The sequence below is a fragment of the Lissotriton helveticus genome, chromosome 2_1 (assembly GCF_964261635.1).
Source record: "Lissotriton helveticus chromosome 2_1, aLisHel1.1, whole genome shotgun sequence".
Lineage (NCBI taxonomy): Eukaryota > Metazoa > Chordata > Amphibia > Caudata > Salamandridae > Lissotriton > Lissotriton helveticus.
This window is the reverse complement of record NC_136059.1, coordinates 564,720,731-564,738,405: the sequence shown is the minus strand read 5'-3', so window position 1 is coordinate 564,738,405 and position 17,675 is coordinate 564,720,731. Positions and strand designations below refer to the sequence as shown.

Sequence of the window (17,675 nt, the reverse complement as noted above, 5' to 3'; positions counted from 1 at the left end):
ATCGCAAATAATGGCTGCATACACACTGAGGGTTCAATACGGTCCCAGCACTTCTGATAGTAGGGATCTGCTATATAGAAGTGCCAAGAAAAGCCACAAGACCGGATCTGGGCTTAGGTGGCTGAAAAATTTACACAGCCCTTGTTTGAAATGAAGACCATTAACATCCATCTCTTGTGTTTTCAACCATATCAAAGTATTCATAGACCAAATAAACTATACATGTAAACCTAAGGTAATTGTACACATGGAACTCAGATCCCACAGGAAATTCCATTTAGAAGTGCATCTCTCTCGTGAGGTTAAGCCCAACCAGACATGCTAGGTATTCTGTGTGAGGACTTGATGATGAAGCAGGCCACTAATACATTTCATTCAGTTTACGAATAAACCACAAAAACATAAAAAGCATTATTGACATCTAATGAATTGATATTGAATACCATTAATGAAGGAAACAATTTCCTATTTGCACACTTATAAAACACAATAAAATATCACCATTATTCATACTCAATTTAAAACCATTGAAGTGTGTGACCCTAGAGTTAGCAGAATGCCTCATGGCATTATGTGAGTTTAGTTTTGAGGTCAGACATACCATTAAGAGTCATTCCTCCTACGAAGACTTTTCCAAACCCCATTCCCCCTCCACTACCAAAAAAAGCAAGGGACTAGGGCTTGTGAGTGGAGTTTACACTCCTGGATTGTTGTTGCTTCCTGCTGATCAGGTCTGAAAATGTATTGTTCACTCCCAGGAGGTACTCCACTAGGAGATTCATCTGGTGGTGGATCACCCAATGTAAATTCGCTGCATCTGTGTCGACAGTTGAGGGGAGAGTATGCCACTTTGCTTTTGCAAATAAAACATGGTGGTCATGTTGTTTGTATGCACCAGGACTACTTTGGAATACCTTGGAGAAAAGCTTTGAGGGCTAGGTGTAAGGCTAAAAGTTACAGATGGTTGATGTGGAGACCACATTGATGACGTTGTCACAGACCCTGCCCTGTCACGTCATCTAGATCCACACCTTCCAGAAAGTGATGCACTCATGGTGAACATAACATGAGAAACAGCAATGACCTGCAAAGCCACAGGTCATTGCTGTTCTATTACTCCAGGAAGCATTGGATACTGGCCTCTGTAAACACTAGTCTTCCCAGTGACCATTAATTTGTGACCACTGTAAAGATGAGCGCTCTTTGAACAGACAAATATAGAGCCTTGCCTCAGACTATAGCTATACATAAGGCAATCATGCCTAGGATACGCATCACTGGTAAAGGCCAGAACATCTGAAAAAGAGGCAAAAGCTGCTGATATACTGTTAGCTTGAGTCGGCTTTGGACGTGGCTCCATTGGTATCGACCCTAGGACTTAGTGATGTTGACCAGAAACCCCAAACTGTGAAGTAGAGAAATGGCTGCTTGGGTGCTGTTTTCTTGAACTTTTGATCAGTAAGTCATCTAAGAAGGGGGAAAAACATGAGCCCTCGCTCTTCTGAGATGGGTGGCTACCAACAGTAGAAATGTAAAGGCATTTGGTAAAAACCCTTGTCTAGTGTGGCTATTAAGTCGCATTGCTTTAGCATAAGGATGACATCCTGCAAGGTGATCATGTGGAAATGTTACAAAAAAAATGTATCTGTTGAGAGGCCTGAGTGAGCAGTTTATTTTGAGAAGGAGGACATAGTGGGAGTAGACTCCTTTGCCCAGGTGTTGTGGGGGCACCTGATATATGGCCCTCTGAAAATGAGCACCTGGACCTCTTCTTGTAGAAGGGCGAGGTGGTCTGAGCTGAGGGTGTGTTTGCTGTGTGGGATTATTGGTGGTGTGGAGATGAGCCAGTAGTCGGGCTCGATGATCACTAGAACCCACCAGCCTGTGCTGATGCCTTCCCAGCGGGGCAAAAAGTCATTGGAGCCCTCCCATCACAGGTGTAGCACTACACTCTAGTGTGATCGGGGGTATGTGGGGCAAGTCAATGTTTGGAGATAGCTGCTCCCCTGAAAGGGGTGCCTTTGCATCGACCCTTGGAGTCATTACCCATGAAAGTGCCCTGTGTGTATCTCCTATCTCCCTGTTGGTGATAGGACTGCAGCTGTAATTAGTATGACTGGAACGACTTAGGGGAGGGGGCTTAGGGGAGGTGGCTTAGGGTCTGCCTCTTGTCTGCTGCCTCTGAAAGGAGCACTTGGTCGGTGGTACTTGTAGGGCACCCGTGGCTTTTACGATGCCTGTGTCCTTTATCTTTTCTAACATATCGTCAACCTGCACCCCAAAGAGGTGCTCTCCATCAAAGTACAAGTTGAAGAGATATGTTTTTTGACCTCTGGCTTAAAGCCAGAAATATGAAGTCTGGAGTGTCGGTGGCGGATCACAGAGGTGTTACCCCTCTGGAAGCTGTATCAGCTGAGTTCAAAGCACAGGTTATACATGGCTTTCGTCTCCTCAAAAATCCCTTCACCCCTCCTGTGATATTGGTCAGGGAGATGTTGAAGCAAGGCTCCAATTTCTTCCCATTGGGCCATGTCTTAACACAAAAGGAGGCCCGCAGAATTGGCAATGCACCAGTGAGAGGCGGCAGCAGCAACTGCCACTTTTTGACAATTTCATCAATGCACTTTCTCTCTTTATCAGAAGGAGGAAAGTCACCTCTGGCTTTACCTGCTGCTCTTTTTCAGGCAGTAGAAACCACCAGGGAGTCTGAGGAAATGTGTTGTGTGATCTAGGGAGGATTAGATGATGCAGGTTTGAAGTTTCTTAATCCTGGGTGCTCCCACCCAGAAGTTCAGAGGCTCACCCACTATTTTCTGAGGATACGTCACTATACCCTTCAATACAGGGAGACTCTTGATGGAACACTCGGTTATGGATCACAACTCCACCAGGAAAACATCTGCCTCCATGGTGATATACACATCTACTTTGCTGTAAGCAGCTGCACTTTGAATGACACTGTGGTATGCTGTGGCATTTTCCAGTGGGGAAGCCCTAACAGATGTACTTTTGGTCAGGGTTTCCTGGGAGCTCCACGTCACAACTGCCTTCTTAATGGGAAACAAGTATCGCATGAAAGCACTTAACTCTCTCAGAGGGCAGAGAAGCAGAGCAGTTCCAGGACTGCTATTGGGAGATGGTGTGGGCTAGTAATCATCCACTGGCACACAACAACTACACTGAAATCATTGTCCAGTCAGTGCTTTTTCTTTGAAAAAGGAAAAGTACATTCATTACACACACTAAATACTACGCATTAATATACAAATACAAACATAATGTACATGAGAATACCTTTGGTGACATTTTGAAATCTCATTTGACCCCGTAGGGGTCATGACCCCCAAAATCACTATATCCCCTTCCCCCATACCAGATGCAACAACACATATAAAAGGGGAGTGGTCATTTTACATAAAGCAGGCCTACTGGCTTTGCCAAGGATGAGCACATCAAAATATAAGGCAAGCCTATTGGCGTTGACGAGGACCCACCATGTTAAAATATAAGGCGATCTTCACATATTATGGATGCACTATTAAAACCAATGGATGCAGTAATTGTTTTAAAAGCACTCAATCAGAATTGCATTGCATATCAACCAAAATTATTAATAAAGTATTTGTATTATAAAAATAAATGTGCTAGAGTCTTTCTTTTACCACTTCAGATCACATAATGCATTCATAGAACCAACCACTAGAGTTCCCTGTACTCTTGAGCTGAAGAGCATCAAGCCCCAACTCTGGGAGAATTTAAAATGAAAAGTCTCCTCTGGCCATGCATCTTATGACCTGTGTGACATAGGGTTAGTGTTTCCTGAATCACTCTTGGGGGAAGCAGCACGCCCTGCAGCCCCCACACCACTATGCATAAATATTGGTGATAACCCTGCCACTTCGTGGTGCCCGACAAAGCCACTTCGTGTGGCATTATGAGGTACTCCCATTGCCAAGAGCCGTGAATATATTATTACTAGATGTGTAATTAGATGGTAGCCTGAAAGTCATCTGCTGGAGAATAGGGACTAGTGCTGCCTAATTCAGAATAAGACTCCTGTGACCCCTCAGAAGAAGTTGCGGAAGGTGATGGAGGAGGAGGTGGGACAGGGCGTGGTGCAGGAAGGCTAACCACCTTGCTTTTTTGTCTGCTTGGCAGGCTCCAGTACAAGAGAAGTGTACGGTTGTGGAGTGCCCTCGAAGGCAAGCCTCTGCTTTTTAAGAGAATTCTTTCTGTGGGCAGAGATCTTACCAGTGCAGAGATGAATGATGATGCATTGCAGTCTTCCACTGAGCTCTTGTTGGAGCATGTAGAGAATTGGCCTCTCCTCTGCATAGGCCGTGGATAGTCTAGAAGCTGATGATAATTTCTGTGCAAACTGTGCCTTCGATTTCGAAGTCTCAGCAGAGGTGTGCTCTTGGACTTGAAGGCTGGTGGGGGTTGAGGCTTTGGCTGGATCTCATCTCTGCTCCACACCTTGCCTTGGTGCAGACCAGAACCAGAGGGCAGTGGAGGGTTGTGCACGTGGTTCAATGCCCAAGCCCCTGGGGCGGAGCTTGCCCTCGATGTGTGACTGCTTATATGATTTAGAGCTTTAAGTTGAAGGGTGGTGTCAACCGTACTTTGCGTGCCTCGGAGTGGACTTGGTGCGAGGTCTGGGGGTCGACTAGGTAGACAGGACATCTTCCTGTTGCTCTTCTTGCTCTGGAACTACTTCCTATTCTGGCTCTAAATAGTTGAATCTGATGGTTTCTGGGCGAGTTGATGGGCCACTACATCGGAAGGCTCACTGCATTACTCTTCTTTGGCATCAAGCGGGTCTGCTTCGCAGAAGAGGTCAGATGGTCTGGACAATCAACATGACATTTTATTTTGGGCTCAGTGCCTGTCTATCCGCTGCCTAAGGGTCTTCTGCTTCCTGAAGGCCGAGCAGGAGTTAAAGCGGGTGTCGCCATACTCCGGGTAGAGGCACATAGATTACAGAAAGCATGGTCAGACCAAGGATGCTTTGTTTGGCATGGAGGGAATCTCTTGAAAGGTGTACATTCCATCACCCTCTGCTTCATGCTTTGGCATCGATAAGGAACGGGTGGAGCCCCTAAATGGCAAGGTTGCCGTGAGGGCCAGGACGCCCAGTATTCAGTGGAGATATCTAAAGCGGTTTGAGTGAATGAGTTGAAAATGGAACATAGAGAAGAACTCTTCTTAGTGACAAGAAGGAAGATTTGGGTACTGGAACCGCGACAGTCTGTGTCAAACACGTCGAGACGGGGAGCAACCTTGATATGTGCCTGTACCTGATGGTGAGAAAAACCATCTAACAATGGAAGTGGAGCCCATTAAAAGTTAAAAGCCAGAGGAGTCACCAATGCCTGGTATCTCGAAAGACTTCCTAAACAACACAACAACAAATTGCAGCAGTCCAAGCCCAGCACTAGATGGCAAAATTATACAGAGAATGTGTATCTACAGCTACAGGTGCTACGAACAGCAGTTTATACAGGAGTGGTTATTAATGAAACAGAAGCAGCTTGAACAAAGATGGGTAACTGAGCAGGAGGACCCTCTAAGCTTAATAAGATCATATTTAGACAAGCTGTTTCTGGTCAAATTTGACAGATGCTGCATCTAGCATGATTAACCAAGGGCCTGCAAAAGCATACAATTAGAGGTTCCTAGTTTCCTCCCTAGAACCTGCAGGAGCCTAAATACCAGGGACATCTAGTAAGCAGTTCTACCTCAAAGGGGTGGCAGGAGTCCGTTACTTCTCACATCTCCAAGCCACAGAGGGCAATGTGGGTTATAATGCAAAGACATCTGGAAGCATGTAAACTGGACCTCTTTGCTCAAACCACACTAGCTATGTAGAGCAAAGATGTGAGAAACCACATTTAGAGAGCGTGTTAATTTTAGTTTAGAGACAAAGCAAGGTTTACTATAGGATAAGTGAAGCACGAGTCTAGTTATTACATTTGGTGATAGATACAAACATATCACAAGCAGTGTTTACTGTAATTGACAATAGCAACATGCTAAGTTGAATGCAACTTTACAATATGCATTTTACATACGAACCATTATCCAGTCTATTTTCTCTGCCGTGAAACATGGTCATTGCTTCCATATTCAAGGCGCATACACCACGCATGAAAGCTTTCTTCATTGAGCCTTCAAAATGTTCTCTGTCTCCATGAAGGCGCTGAATCTCCGCTCTTGCTTCCTCAACAGTTTCATTACACTAAAAAACAAATAAGTATATAAACGTACAGATAGCTTTAAGAACCACACTGAAAAACAACTATCAAGCAGAAAGGCCGCCAGTTCATCTGCGGCACAGAGCACGGTGGTTGCATGTACACATATGCTAAATTACCTCTTCTACAATACATAGAATCTATTTGAGGTCTGAGGAGAAAAATAACCTGCACAGCTTTCCCAAACACTTGTGTCGGTCTAAGTAAACTCAGATCATTTAAACGAACAGATGCACAGTTAAATGAAACCATAATAGTTATTAATACACTTCCGTAGTGAAGGTTGACGTCTCAGTATATGGAGATTCTCATTTGAACTCTGGTGTGTTTCTCACACAAACCACAAGTACCTTTACTCTTAACCTTAGGGGGAGATTATAAAGCAACAGAAGCCTATTCTTCATGAGTCCCTGCAATAGCAACAGGCACTGCAATTGATCTGAAATTGGACCACATACAGGGATCTCTGGCGACATCATTGCCAATCAATCAGAGGCTTGTAAAGCGCAGCTACTCACCCATGAGTGTCTCAAGGGGCTGGTGGTCGGGGGCTGCTGGATGGACTGGGTGGAGGATCATTCGAAGAGCCAGGTCTTGAGGTTCTTCCTAAATTGTGTCAGTGATGCTGATAGAGGTGCAGGAAGTTTCACGTCTTGGCGGCGTGGTATGAAAACAATCTTCCTCCGGCTCTGGTTGGGTGGACCATGGGAATGGAGGCAAGGGTGAGTTGGGAGGATCGGATTTGTCTGGTGGGTACGTGGAATGGGAGGCTGTGGTTCAGGTAGACTGGTCCTTTCGTGTAGGGCTTTGTAGGCGTGAGGTAGGAGCTTGAAAGCGACTCTTGTTGTCTGGGAGCCAGTGGAGTTGTCGGAGGTGTTACGTGATGTGGCTGCAGCGGGGGATGTCAAGGACCAGTCTGGCGGCGGCCTTTTGGACGTACTATAGTATATTGAGCTGTTTCTGGGTGACGTCAGCATAAAGTGCATTGCCGTAGTCGAGTCTGCTGGTGATGAGTGCTTGGGTGACGGTCCTTTGGAATCTGTAGGGATCCATCTGAAAGTCTTTCGGAGCTGGCAGAGCGTGTGGAGGCAGGCTGAGAAAACCGTGTTGATTTGGCGGTCCATCATGAGTGAAGAGTTCAGTATGATGCTAAGGTTGCGTGTTTGGTTCATCGGGTGGAGGGGGGGGGGGGGGCACCCAGAGTGGCTTATCACCAGGAGACACCCCAGACTGATGCAGAGGGTCCCAGGATGATAACTTCGGTCTTGTCCGAGTTGAGCTTGAGGCAGCTGTCTTTCATCCAGGTCGCAACAGCTTTCTTTCCAATATGGAAGCTAGTTCTGGCGTTTGAGGGTTCATTAGTGAGGGAAAGGATCAGCTGGGTGTAATCGGTGTAGGAGAATTTGTGTCCGTGGCTTCTGATGATGGGTGCGAGGGGGGACATCTAGACGTTGGAGGATGGGGCTCAGGCAGGAGCCCTGGGGGACTCCACAGCTGATATCCGTGGGTTCTGAGAGGAATGGTGATAGTCTGACTCGCTGGTGGGGAATGAGTGGATCCAGTCCAGAGCCCAATCGCGGATGCTGGCATCACGGAGTCTGGTGGTTAGGGTGCGGCGGGAGACAGTGTTAAAGGCAGCCAAGAGGTCTAGTAGGATGAGGGCTGCTGTGTCACCCCGGTCGATAAGGGAGCAGATGTCATCTGTGGCGGTGAGAAGTGCAGCCTCTGGGGTGTGGTTGCTTCAGAAGTCAGATTGGGAGGTGTCCAGGACGTGGTTCACTTTGATGAACTCGGACAGTTGGGCACTGATAGCCTTCTCTTTGACCTTTGCTGGGAAGGGGAGGAGGGAAAACGGTCTGAAGTTCTTGAGGTCTGCCGGGTTGGAGGATGGCTTCTTCAGCAGGAGGTTGATCTCAGCGTTCTTCCAGTCATCCGGGAAGGTGGTGGTTTTGATGGAGCAGTGGAGGGTGCAGCAGAGCTGGGGGGCGATGGCGGCTTCTGCTCTATGGAAGATGTGGTCAGTCTGCCCCTTGAGTATATACTCTTCGTGGTCTTCAGCATGTCCTCTGTAGTAATCGGAGCAGAGCACGGTCTGTTGAGGAGCGACTTGTTTGTCTGCGATGGTGATGGGTGTGACAGCTGGGTCTAGAGTCTCGAAACTCTCATAGATCTTCCTGATCTTGTGGCAGAGAAATATACTGAGTTTGTTGAAGAGGTCTTGGGAAGAGGGTAACATCTGCGGTCTCGCTGTTGCGCCTGGTGAACTCCTTGATGATGATGAAGAGTTCTTTGCAGTTGTGTGCCTTGATTCAGTCTTGGATGGCCACCTCCTCAATCTTCCTTATGTTCTGCTGGTGACATCATCATGCAAAACAATTTCCACTATTAAGCTCTCCTACTGCTGCAATGACTGCCTCAACACCTATGAGCTTGATGAAAGGCCTTTCCTATTCTTACCACCCAGTCATACATTACTGGGTTTTATTGGTAAAAGTTTAATACCTCAAAGGAATAAAGGCCTCATATCATCTTGCCTGTATGGATGGCCCAGACCAACGAGTTAGCATCCAAGTCTAAAAAACTCAAAAAGCAACAGTAGGGTTGGAGTAGAACATACTTCAGTGAAAGTTCAGAGATGATGCAGGAGCCACTGCTGTTTCAAGCACCACTGAAGGGCCCTCATACTTTATCTGGTGTGTGACACCACAAGAATGCACAAAACAATGAGGCTCAGAAGGTGGAGGGCTTGCAGAGCCAAAATCGAACTGTCTCAAATATCTGCAGCCCTCTGTGGAGGAGGAAAAGGCTTTATGAAGGCCGTGCCCAACACGACACCTATGAAGGGCAGCCGCTACTGGAGTATGAGATGGGACATCTGGGTGTTGATGAAAAAGCCAAAGTCATGCAGGAGGGTCATGGTATGCAGAAGGCCATGCCATCATCAGCTAGCTGTCCAAGGACTCATGACCTACTGAATGAAGCCATCACCACAGCCAAGACTCTGTGAACATTTCTGGAGATGATGCAAGACAAAATGATCGTACTGCATGGGCGTGTTGGGACTCCAATGTGAAAAGGCTTGTGAACATGGAGGATAAGCAGATGGAAATAGGCATCCTGAAGATCCAGGACACCAACCAATTCCTGCTTGCAGGTCCAGCAGAAAATGGCACATGAAAGCATTTTGAAACTGTCATGTTGAATGAAGGGGTTTACGAGTCATAGGCCCAGAACGTATCCAAGACCTCCATCTGGGCCAAAAAGTAAAGGGAGTAAAATCTCATGCCACTTTTCTCCAGGGGCACCACTTCACTAGTCCCTTTGCTCAGAAGGACAAGTGTCAGAGAGCACCCCCATTTTCTGCTAGGTTGAAACACTAAGCGAGTCATCTTGACGGTCTCCCAGTTTATGGGTAAGAGTAAGATGTTCCTGGTCTCTCCTGGAAGCTGGTGGCGGAAGAAAGAGGAGTCAAAGAAGTTGGGACATGGCAGATAAATTAGAACACAGGGGAGACTGGAGATACTACTGCTGGTGATGTTGGCGTCACTTAAGTACACTCTGATCCAAGAGAGGGATAAAGCTGTTACGGGGTCTGGACTGGCTGAAAAGGTTACCACTGCCATGAGGGTTGTCGCTGGAGAAGTGACTGTACTTGCTGATGGAACCGTTTCCATGGGAAGGCCAACACATGTACGCATGCCATGACTATTTTAAAAAACAATTTGCAGGAAGAAGTCCACCTTCTCCCTGAAAGGCTGCTTCCCACTGAACAGTGGGAGATTCAATCCCACCTGGACAGATCCTAAAAAGCTTGTGCACTGTATTTAGGCATACTGGCTTAAGGTAACCTTGTTGGCTATGGACTGAGCCATTGTGTGGCCAGAGTTCTGGGCGCACTTCAAGATTTGTTTGGAGTTGTACAATCCTCCGTTGACCAAATCAGAGAAGGGCTTCATGTGGTCAGGGAGACTGAAAATGGCCAAGCAAGCAAATACTCGCGAAACATGGACATTCTGCCAAGATGATGAGGCCTTTACAGTCCCCAGAGCTAGACCGCATGAAGCAAAGACTTTTCTGCCCATTAAACTTTTTTGTTTCATAATACAAATTAGCAGCGGTGAAACTGGCAGATTTAAACAGGCAGAAGAGACTGGTACCACCAAAATTTTCAGTGATGGGAGGAAGCCAAAAATATATGGTCAGATGGCACAGTACTATGGTATTGTGTGATTTGTCTGTGACTGAGATGTCCAAGAAACGTTTCTCACTTGAAATCAGAACTACCTGGAAGAGCACATCATTGGGACAAACTTGGGATAAGGTCAAAGAGCCTAAAAGGTCATAAGATTGAGAAAAGTTAAAGACATTGTATATGAGGTCAGTATTTCATGATTTTATGATGGACTAAACAAAGTGGCAATCATTTCATACTGAAGTAACGCCTTTTTGGCCAAGCATGAAGGTGCAAGCACAGTCGGCAAAACTTGTTGGCCATAACAGCTGCATGTCCTTGGAACAATTGAGAGCGATTATATCTGTAAATGATATGGTAATGTTTAAAATATGTCTGTTGCTGCAGGTGGTTATAATGCACGGGTTCATTGTTAAAGGAGGCACACATATTTTCCTTCACAGATTAGGTCTGCTATTTGGAAGGTGGAAATGGTTTCTGAGGGTGGTGTTGGAGAGTATGTCATAGATGGTGCCTAAGGCACAAGGTCCAATGCCATCATAGGCAGGAGCTACTTTGGAAATATCTCCAAGGCCAAAAATGTTGAGTAAGATGGCATCTGCCTCGGAGCTGGCAGAATCATCAAAACGTTTCGATCAACCCAGCACTGGGGAGTAGCCTAGAAGTTTGTGGAGCCATCAGCAAAATGTCTAACCTGGTGTTTTAAAAGGCCTTGACCTGGGAGGAGGCGGCAGATGGAACCAGAAACTCAAGTTGAACCAGAATCACCTTCTAAGTTGAGGTAGAGGCTAGGTCATAGGACGAGGACACGGAGTCTCTGAATACCACTAGAAGCAGGCAGCATCCCTGAGAAAGAGGATTTATCCTTCCTGTGCTGTTCACAGTAAGATCCATTGGGGGATAGTTCCTGTCCATGGGCTTGCCAGAAGAGATGAAAGGACCACTTGGGGTGTTCTTGCATGTCCTTGCCAAAACAGTTTGGCCTTCTAGTCCTTTTTCGTGCATGGATGAGTGCTAAAGTCACAGGTGTCCTGATCTGACCCATGACACCACATACAAAGGAAATGTGGATATGATAAGGACATATTGGGCAGTCACCAGGGTGTAAGCCCCAAAAACGAGGGAGAGCCCATTTAATTCTGTGAGGAATGTCATCTGTTAAACCCTGGGAAGATAAGGAAACAGTAACTGGAACCCACACTGGGAGTGCTTAGCTGTGAAATGTTACAAACAAATTGTTTTTTAAAACAAGTTATAACAGACCGTACCATTGCTAACTACAGGTGTACTTTACTTACAGCCCACAATATCAACCTTTAACATAGCATTAGTTAAACATTTAAACTAAGAAATTTACTGAAAACCCCCCCAAAAATAATCGTAAGGAAATGAACGTTGACTAAGGTGTAGTAGAGGCTGCACCCAAAACCTAAAGAGACTAGAAATTCAAAGGTTTAGATACGACCTTAACTATACCTTTTACCACCACCATGGTGACTTAAGCTGAACTCTTACTCACAGCACGCTTAATTTATAACACACATTTTTAAAAATCATCGACAAAGACAATTTATATTCATTAATAAGATGCACACAGTAATAATAAAGTATATAAAGTATAAAATGAAGACTACTTATTTTTTAATTTACCCTTTACAGCGGACTTATGATAGTCAGACTGAAAAGTTCAGCAGTTTGTCATGGTCAAAAGGGGAAACACCAAGTAGGGCTCCAGAAGACTAGTTATACCTTTTTTTGTGGTCCTGGGGCAACCTATAACTTCACAGTCAAAAGCTCCAAGTGGGACAAGCCAGTAATATGAAGCTGCCAAAGATGCATCTTTTTTGGGGTAAGCTTGGTGCCCTGTACTGGTCTTCCAGAAACAGAAATTTTGCAAGTCCCAACTTTCAGGAAAAATTCTTTAACTTTTTTCATGCTGCTGGAAAAGTCTTTAAACCTCAGGGAAGTCTGAAACCAGACCATTGCTTTAATTGTGAAAAACCTGCTGACAAATTGCAGTCAGGTTTACAGTCAAAAGTCCAGTAACAATTGGGTTGCTGCCCATCTGCAACTTTTAACAATGTTTAAGATATGTTAAGTCTTTACTGTCAATTTGGTTCTCTGGAGTAGGGGAGTGGGTTGAAATCCCTCCTTCCCCTGGAATGTGTCAATAATACCAAATAGGATGCCAATTTATTTAGCACGGTATTCTAATGTATTTGCCAATCATGTTTTTGTAAATACTTTGTCCTTTACCAGTAATGAGCAGGAGGGCTTATGGTTCTAATTGAGCATTGTATTAAACAACTGCTCCCACAATTAATTCTACGGATGTACCTTTGCCACAATATTGGTGGAAAGCACACAGCTTTGTTTAAATACCCCTCACCCACCAAAAGGACCCTTGGTGGCATGCTTCATCATTGGGGTCTTCCCGCCCCACTGCGGGAGGGGGCATGCTACGACCTATGACTACGTGGGACCACTGGTTATGAAAAACAATACTATGTGTGGTGTAGGAGTGTGAGTTGAAGGGTCGGAAGTTAGTGAATGGTGAAACATTTAAAAATACCTGGCTCAGTGGAAAAAATAAATGTTAATGTTCCTTTGAGCTGGTATTGTTAAAAGAGGGGAATGAGATGGAGATACTATGCTTTAATGAGCAGTGTCTCCTGTGTCGACATGTATCGAAGCCCTCCCTTGGCTTCTCATCAGGACCTAGAAGAGATCCCTTCTACACTCAAATCACAACAACTGTGTATTTACATATATTCTTACTAAGTGGTGCACATAAATTGAACATGCACAGTATACTACACCCCAATTGGTATATTGCTGAATGGGTTCTGGAAGAATAATAACAGAGTTAAAATAACATAACACATTCAAACTGCACCATTTGTGGTGTAGACCTTGAAGTATCCACCTCTTGTTCCCTTTTGAGCATTACCTCTTCACTCCCTTCTTGTGTTACTTTGACCTTTGCCACAATACACAGCTTTTTATGTAACTTTTATTCATTAACCACAAGATTCCAGATATCCGGGAGAATAAAACTGGAGAACCAGAAGAAGATTTATACATTTTCAATTCTTTGAATTTTCCTTCAGTGTTATAACAGCCTTTGTTTCCAAAGGCATGGTCTTTACACCTCTACTGTATTTTAATGTAAAGAACTAGCTCTAATCAAGTAAAGCACTTAAGTTCCCTTCTGACCTGAGTGTTTCAGCTTTAAAGGCTTATGCAGTAAGTCTGCTCGAGTAAGAAAACAATTATTTTCATAATATATTTTATGATCTACCCGTAGGCCAAGTATTCAAATGGTTAGGAGCACGAGGAGGATATCAAATATGCCTGAATATTATAGCAAGCATTTTATAGGTAGCTGACTTGCCCAAATGATCTAGGATTAGTAGCAAGGCTTGAAAACATTTAAAGAGAAAAATTCAGAGTTACCTGTGCAATTTTAGCTTCATAATCATTAGACAGCTGAACACAAACTTCTTCAGCTCGAGTTCGACATGCTTGCTCTACTCGGTCTTTCCAATTTGCTTGAATGATAGAATGCCAGGCGCGCCATGCTTTCTTCTTTAAAGCCATGGAGTAGTGCTTATCCGCTAGGTTCCTTGCATAAGCCTTGAATGTGATAAAATTCCTCATTAGCATTGCTTCAATAATTGATCTAAAATACACAATAATAAATACTGAACACAGAAAATAATGGAGTTCTTACCTCTACTTTATATTTCCTAAGTCCATAACTTATGTACAGCGTTTCCTTCTAATTATTTCTACTAAGCAAGAGATGGCAATTAAAAATGTCAATATGAAAAATGTCTTCATTGAACTACAGTCTTCTAGGTAAGGTATAATTATCCTAAAAGCTCACAGGCTCTATGCTGTAAGAATTTAAAGGCACCAAGATGGGTGCTGAAACGGTGATTTGCAGCTTTTTGTGAAGTGCACCACATAGCTTTCCAGGCAAATCGTGTCATATTTGATTGGGTACATGCCTATGCAAAGGCTTTGACACATGCTAGCAACACAAACATTGATTGCCACATTAGTGCTCTGGGGCTGGAGGAGGCAGTGAGAATTAAAACTAGTCTTGGGGAGAGGAACCCAATTATCTCTTTGGGATCTGCCACTGTGTGTGTATGTGCGAGTTTCTAAGGACTAAGTACATTATTAGAGCTGGACCTCAAGGAGATATCTGTGCAGAATGGAGGCCAGAGTAACTCGTCAACCGAGCAGGATCATTTCCAACTAGAAATCCAGCTGAGCACCGGGTGGAAATGAAACAGAGTCCATTTTAATGACTGCTCTGAGAGGGATACATTTGCACAATTTCTTTCTGCCCTCTGACAAGACAAGTGTGCCCAAAATCATGCTTATGAAATACTACATTTAGACAAGAGAATGTAATGATCTTTTATAAAGGAGAACTAAAAGATGAAACATTACTATACAAAACTGTCTTCACTTTTTTTCTCCTTTACTTCCTTTGCCTTTTTACTATTTCCGTTCACACCTGTCAACAATGGCCACCAATTACATTTCCAATACTTGTAAATTAAGGAGTAGCACATCAAAGACAATAGGGGGAAGTTTAGTCCTCTTCCTCTGTCCTCATTCGTTTTGTCCATCTCCCCTTTTAATCGCTCCTACAAATGTTATCATTTTGGAGTAGTGTCATGCAGTGCAACCAATCCAGCTTATTGAATTAGACATGTAGATGAACCACTTGGCAGGAAGTAGCTCGATCCATTATATTTTGCTACAACTGCGAAGGAGAGCACTTCTCTCACCTCTTTGTAAACTGTGTGCCTTCTGAGCGCAAACTTTGCTTTTCAATTTCACGGAAAGTAATTAATTAAAGATGTGAGCATTGAACAACAGGCACAGAAAGAGGACATGGCTGCCAGGTGTCATCCTGCAAAAGGAACACTACTCACAGTCCACCTCTGGGCTTTTAATATCAGCACATACGTCTAGTTTGACGCTTGTTTCCTCAGCACTCCCTGCAGCAAGTAATTTTTATTCTGCATGCAAATAACCCCTTACTATGCATAACTTATGCATATATCCTTCTCCCCAATCCATTTGCACCCCCTCCCAGACACAACAGTCACTCATTTTCTCACATTATACAAGCCAAAATTCCTGCATTTGCCTACAAGAACCTTTGTGCCAGATAATGATAGCTCCCTCCCACCCCCGCAGAACCACGCTTCCCCATAGTATTTTTCATGCTGGCATGTTCGAGTTTTTTCTAAATCAATAAATGGATTGTTAAAACCTACATGTAACTTAATGAAGCAAAGTTTACTATGTATGTGGTTTATCAGACACTGTTCGGGAGCCACTGGACAAACTGGGGAAACAAGGCCCCAAATGAGGTGTTTGTTGTCATTTGTTCCTGGTGTATCGGGGCCTGATATACTATGGCTCCGCAAACTAGGTCAAGTAAACCCTTTTAGCAGTATATTCTCACAGTAACGCGCAAACGAAGGCTTTTGTGTGGGTGACAAGGGTATAAATGGATTTCTGGATGTAGATGTGCAACTGTGACTGTCATGATCGTTGTAAAACACCATTGGGGCCAAAAACAGACCAAACAGTAGTACAATATAGACGTTTGGCATCTGAATTCCCACACACCGCCTTGTGGATATTTGGAGGGAATGGTAACTATGCAATAGTGATTCATTATCTCTTCTGCTCATGGAACTCACTCTGAGTGTTTTTTTTCTAGATCTCAAAAGGTAATTAGATGGGGTTGGAAATTTCGGTCGATTAAGATATGAAGTTCTCATTGTGTTTTCTGGAAACTAATGACTCACTGAAACAAAGGCACCTGATTGCACCTCTATTACGAGAAAAATAATTCATATTGAAGCGCTTAAAAGTTACTTGGCCAATTCTGTCACCCAATAATGCCGCAAGCAGGGGCATCTGTAATAGAGTTCAACTCACTTCAAAATAGGGAAACTAAAGAAAAACAACAGGTTCTAGAAAAAGTTGAAAAAAATGGCTCTATTTCAACAATTAGAGGATTTATTCTCTTTAAGGAGTATGAGATCTGAACTTAATATGCTGGCGAGTAGTCATCATGGATTTCTGTGATTTGGATCACAACCACTTTGACTACAATTACTTTACCTACCATTACTTCGATGTGGATAATTTAGTATTTTAACTTCACTTCTAGCCAATTTTGAGACAGGAACTATGTCGAAGTAAAGGTCAGAGGAAGCAAATGTGAACCAAGGAATTGAAGGTGAAATAATGGTGTACGAAGTTAAATTGGCAAAGTAAGTAATCATAGCACGATGCAGTAAATGTAGGAATTCATATATATATATTGTTAATTCTGGTGCAACAAGCAACTTTGGCTGGTTTATTAGTTATTGCACCAAACACGTTATATCAAAACACAAAGAATGAGGTAACTTGGGTCGAATTTCATACCCACCTCTTGCCGACTTTCTGCGTGCTCCAGCCTCCATTGTGTAAATGATTTCATTACAGACAGCTTCTCTTTCTGCTTTTCAATTGCTTTTGTCAAATTAGAGATCACCTGTGAATTACATATAGTTATTATGGAACATGAAAACATATTTGAAATAATTTGTGTCTTGACGCACTCTGCATCCAAAGTACCACTGACAAAGAAAGCAAATTCCATCAACAACAAGTCCATGCACAAATGAACCAAAAAACAGACATTTATCAAAGTACTTGCTCAAAAAGGAAGCATCCGAAACCTTTATACACACATTAATTCATTTCCATTTGAATGAATACCATGATCCATAAAGGGCAAAAGACTCACTTTATTGTTGCAGACTGTATTGATGAAGATGGATTAATTTTTTGGGTCACAGAATCGAATGAATTGAAAGTGTGTTTTTAGGCATTAGAAATATGTGTATGGTACAGCGTTGATGTATGGTTTAATATCACCCACAGACTAGTGATCGGTGGCTCCAGGCAAAGGTTCACGATCAAAGGAGTTGAGAATAAAGATTAGAATGTATGTTGAACATTTGAGAGGAAGGAATGAAGGAAACCAATTAAGGAAGTGTCAGAGAAGGCCATTTATGAAGATGCAGCGTTAAGCAGGTCTCTGTGGTTAACGGGTGTCAAAAGAATGCAGAGAAGTTTAAAAGTGTGAGAAGATTGTGACAGTCATTTTGTGTACTTGTAGTTCTGCATCTATCCCCCTC

General features: G+C 43.7%; 1 protein-coding gene across 2 annotated transcripts in view; it reads right to left on the bottom strand.

Annotated features, from left to right (window-relative positions):
• POC5 (POC5 centriolar protein) overlaps window positions 1-17,675 on the bottom strand; it is a 267,735-nt gene that overhangs the window by 118,199 nt on the left and 131,861 nt on the right. For both annotated transcript variants that reach the window (XM_078675228.1, XM_078675229.1), the window contains exons 7-9: window positions 16,922-17,026; window positions 13,903-14,082; window positions 6,076-6,238 (exon numbers count right to left, since the gene is read on the bottom strand). In XM_078675228.1, coding sequence (XP_078531354.1) covers window positions 6,076-6,238; window positions 13,903-14,082; window positions 16,922-17,026 — 448 coding nt within the window. The remainder of the gene's footprint in view (window positions 1-6,075; window positions 6,239-13,902; window positions 14,083-16,921; window positions 17,027-17,675) is intronic.